This window comes from Trachymyrmex septentrionalis, unplaced genomic scaffold, assembly GCF_001594115.1.
Source record: "Trachymyrmex septentrionalis isolate Tsep2-gDNA-1 unplaced genomic scaffold, Tsep1.0 scaffold16, whole genome shotgun sequence".
NCBI classification, from domain to species: Eukaryota; Metazoa; Arthropoda; class Insecta; order Hymenoptera; family Formicidae; genus Trachymyrmex; species Trachymyrmex septentrionalis.
Window position 1 is genome coordinate 2,206,195 of NW_017304758.1, and position 4,015 is coordinate 2,210,209.

Here is a 4,015-nt window from a genome sequence, read left to right on the forward strand (position 1 = left end):
AAAGTCTGAGTCAGTGGATATACATAGTCACTCATTGTCAGTGGCATACTTGGCACTGATATCAGTGATTATCCACTGATTCTGATTTAAAGAGAAGATATACGTTTAATAAAAATATAGAAACGAAAATTAAACCACGAAATATTCAATACATTTTATTGTGCTATTTGATAAAATATACATTGAGCATTTTCTCAATTGAGATATCTTACTTTTACATTTAGATTAGAATAATGTACAACAACAGTAATGTGCACTGAGTACGCACTAGTTCTGTCAATAAAAAAACACTATTTAATATCTATGCATTGCATTTACATACGTTTTCTCGATATTTTCTTTATGGAAAGGATGAGTGGAAGTATTAAAAAATTGAGATAAATATAAATTTGAAAATAATTTTGTGTGGACCATTAATATAATTATGTAGAACACTCAGATTGCCATGGAAGGAACAGTTTTGTTGAAGTATCTAGAAATTTAGATTTGAAAATAACTTTGTTGGACCATCATAATAATTATGTAGAACGCTTCAATGTTGATGACAACACTGCAAAAAGTTTTAACATTCTAGTAACTAGATTAAGTAGTAGTTACATAATATTTTAATAGTTCTAACAAAATTATTTTCAGATTTGTGTCTAGTTCAATTTTAGATACTTCAATACAACCGTTCTTTCTATATGTTACAATTTTGTTACAATTTTTAGCAGTGTTGTCATAACGTTCAAGCCTTCTGTAATTATTCTGTAATTTGGTGGTTTAAACAAGATTATTTTTATAATAAAATCTGATACAATTATTTTTGGATTACTAGTATCTAAAAATTTAGCTAGATCTGTATTAAATTTTTACATGGATTTAGTAAAATTCCATGTTTGTAATTATATTCTTTGCTTCGTAAGAGAGCATTTTGTAACGATATAAAAACTATTAATTCATATGTAATTATGAAATCTTATAGCATATGATATAATTAGAAATTTAATTTTTTGAACATAAATTTGAGCGAGATATTTGTAAGTGAAAACAAGGATGTTTATGCTGAAGAGAAGGATGTTCGTGCGACTGTTGCGAACTGCGCTCGATCATTACTCGTCATTTCATTAGAATATCGCCGATAAAGGAGGTTTAATTACAAAGGTACCGCCTCACTTCCGTTTCACGGATACATACGCGTGCAGACCTCTGCGTGCCGCACGCATATAATATACCCGCCCTTCTGGCACTCTTGCTCTCGTCTCTCGGTTTACGTATATTTCTACACATCAAGGGTGATTAGTAAGGTCGTTTTCTTAATCACGAGACACTGTTAATAAGAGTCGCTGCTATTACAGGCGCGTGATTGTACAGCTAACGAGAGTTCAGTGGTATACACAAGGTACGCTGTAATAGTTTTTAACCCTTTGAAGGTGGGGGGGACCGGAAGTGAACACATATTCCTTAATTTTATACCAGCCACACACATACCTAAATATATGCGCATAATATAACGGAACGTAATAATGTCTACGATGTATTTGCGTAATGCAACGTATATTAAAATTTATCAAGTTGCGATATACAAATTAAGATTAAATATTTTGACAATTATTTTTTCTTCTTTTCTCTCATTAATATCTACAATCGTATGCGCCTAAATGAAAAGGCGTGAGACGCGAACGTGATGGAATATGTATATACGTCCCTTATACTCTCTCATGTGAGGCAGTTTTAAAAGTACATGGAAAATTATGGTCGATCATAAATTAAGGTAGAATTTATCGCGTCGGTTACTAATTGGTCGTTGAATAAATATAGAGGCGCGTGTTCCGGACGGTGCCCTGCGCCGACGTTGGCAGGGACAGATTACGATTTCGCCTGAACGTCTGTTAAAAAGGTTTCGCATGAAGCGCGCGTGTCGTGCGTTTTGATCCTATCCGATCGTAAAGAGCTTACGGCGGGAAAGCGTTAAATGCACTCCGACATTGCGACGCCTCCATTAATATGTGCCAGCGTGTTTAAAATACGGTATTAAATTCGGTCGACGAAAATCAGAGACCGCCGTTCGAACGTTGAAAATCTGCGAAATAACGTGCAGTTTAAAAGGCTTTTGAGAATCATCTATTCGGACGCAGGTGAATAATATATCGCGAACGAATGCATTAACATGGATAGATACTTTCGAGGCTATTAAATATATATAACGTTTCGTATATTTATCGACGATTTTAGCGATTATCTGAGCCGTTTATTAAACATCATTCGTGAAATATGTTTTTACAAATACATAAAAAAGCACCAAATACAGTCGAGACTAAATCTTGATACTTAATCATATCTCTATGTAAATTAATAATTGGAGCATTTGAATCCTTATAATTCTAGGATATTTTTCTAATTTTTAAATAGAGAGTGTAATGTTTATTTGGAATAATTTTGTATTTCACAGTCTTATTTTTCATAGTTTTGTTTTAGTCGTGATAGACTAATCATCATATTATTACAATAAGAAAAAAATTGTTCATTTGACTAAAATTTAATTCACCTTTATTTCTTTCGATGAAGAATGTGTATGTATTTAAGTTAAACATATTATATTTGATTTAGATACATTCTCTATAATGAAAGAAATAAAGATAACTAAATTAATTTAGTTAAATGGACAACATTTTGTTTCTCATTATAATCGTACTTCATATGTTGCAACTTTTTATGAATATTTTAAAATTTTTTCAGTTCTTTTGAAACTAATAATAATAATAAAAAATTGTCTTAGGGACTCACTTATTCTTTTAACGTCACAAAAAAAGTGTTACTATTTATTTAAATACATTTTTCAATTTTAATCCTATTTGATCTTCCATTATTTATTTATGTTATTTACAAATTAAGCAGTCTAGTTTAATTTATTAAAAATATGTTTACATCAATTTAAAACTTAATTAGCAGTATACATATATGTATACATCTATATAAAATTATTGGCATACGCTATTTATAAGTTCTTAACTAGAATTATCACATTTATAACTGTTACGTCGTAATTATTCTGCATTTACACGCGAATGCTTTTATTAATACATAAAAGAGTGAATCGATGTAAAAAAATTTATCAATTGACGTCCACTTATTCTCGACGGTAACTACAGTGACCGTTGTTATCAACAGCGTATGCGTCACGAACGGCCGTTCGCGGCGGAGTCAGTTCATCCAAGATGGCGACGCCCAGTGAGTTGTCTCTCGAGGAGATTCGCAACTATTTACTGGAAAACGGAGGCACAGCACGTAATCACGACCTGGTGAAGCATTTCAAGCGATTCCTGACGGATCCGGAAACACGAGGTGGGTTACATTCACGTCGACGCATCGTGCTCGCGATTATCCCATCGCGAAATGTGATTCCGCGTCCACGTATGTGATATGAACACTGTGGACGGCCGACGACCAAGCCGCCGTGGTGTCGAATGTGGTGTGTAACGTTCGATTTTGTGTTACAGTCGAGGCGAGGAATCGTTTCAAGGAGTACGTCAACACCTTGGCCACTATAAAGAACGAGGAGGTAGGTTAACGGCGAGTTCTCTTTCCCTCTGTCCCGCGACTCCCTGTCTGTTCTGACAGGAGCGACTTGTTGCGCGCCTGGCGCGACGTTGCCGGTTCCGCGATCAGCTGAAGGCATGCGATCAGCTGAAAAAAATCTCTCCCGAGTCGTCACGTTGGTCACAAGATCTTTCCGACTATATAATTTTAGTCTTAGTGAACATTCGGAGAACTATCATGTGAATGTGTGCTACTGAGATCTACATTCTCAAAATGAGAAAAGCTGTTCGATATATCCAAGAAAAGATTGTGAGAAAAGTTTCTTTGGTGACTCTTTTAATATTAATATATATAAATATTGATATATAAATATTAATTAATATTTGTAATGTTGCACGTAAAAAAAAAGATAGTGGTAATAGCTACAAAGATGATAATTATATGAATTCTAAATAGAGTTAATATATATAATTGAATAAAATATTTTATAATTATT

General features: G+C 33.5%; 1 protein-coding gene across 4 annotated transcripts in view; it reads left to right on the plus strand.

The window, feature by feature from the left end:
- Positions 1-3,155: 3,155 nt before the first annotated feature.
- The window catches only part of LOC108746144 (ankyrin repeat domain-containing protein SOWAHB), a 116,411-nt gene continuing 115,551 nt past the window's right edge, over positions 3,156-4,015 (plus strand). For 2 of the 4 annotated variants that reach the window (XM_018482716.1, XM_018482715.1), the window contains exons 1-2: positions 3,158-3,324; positions 3,480-3,541. In XM_018482716.1, coding sequence (XP_018338218.1) covers positions 3,198-3,324; positions 3,480-3,541 — 189 coding nt within the window. In that variant the 5' untranslated portion in view covers positions 3,158-3,197. Of the gene's footprint in view, positions 3,325-3,479; positions 3,542-4,015 lie in introns of all 4 variants that reach the window. The other 2 variants (XR_001939148.1, XM_018482714.1) reach the window with 2 other exon arrangements.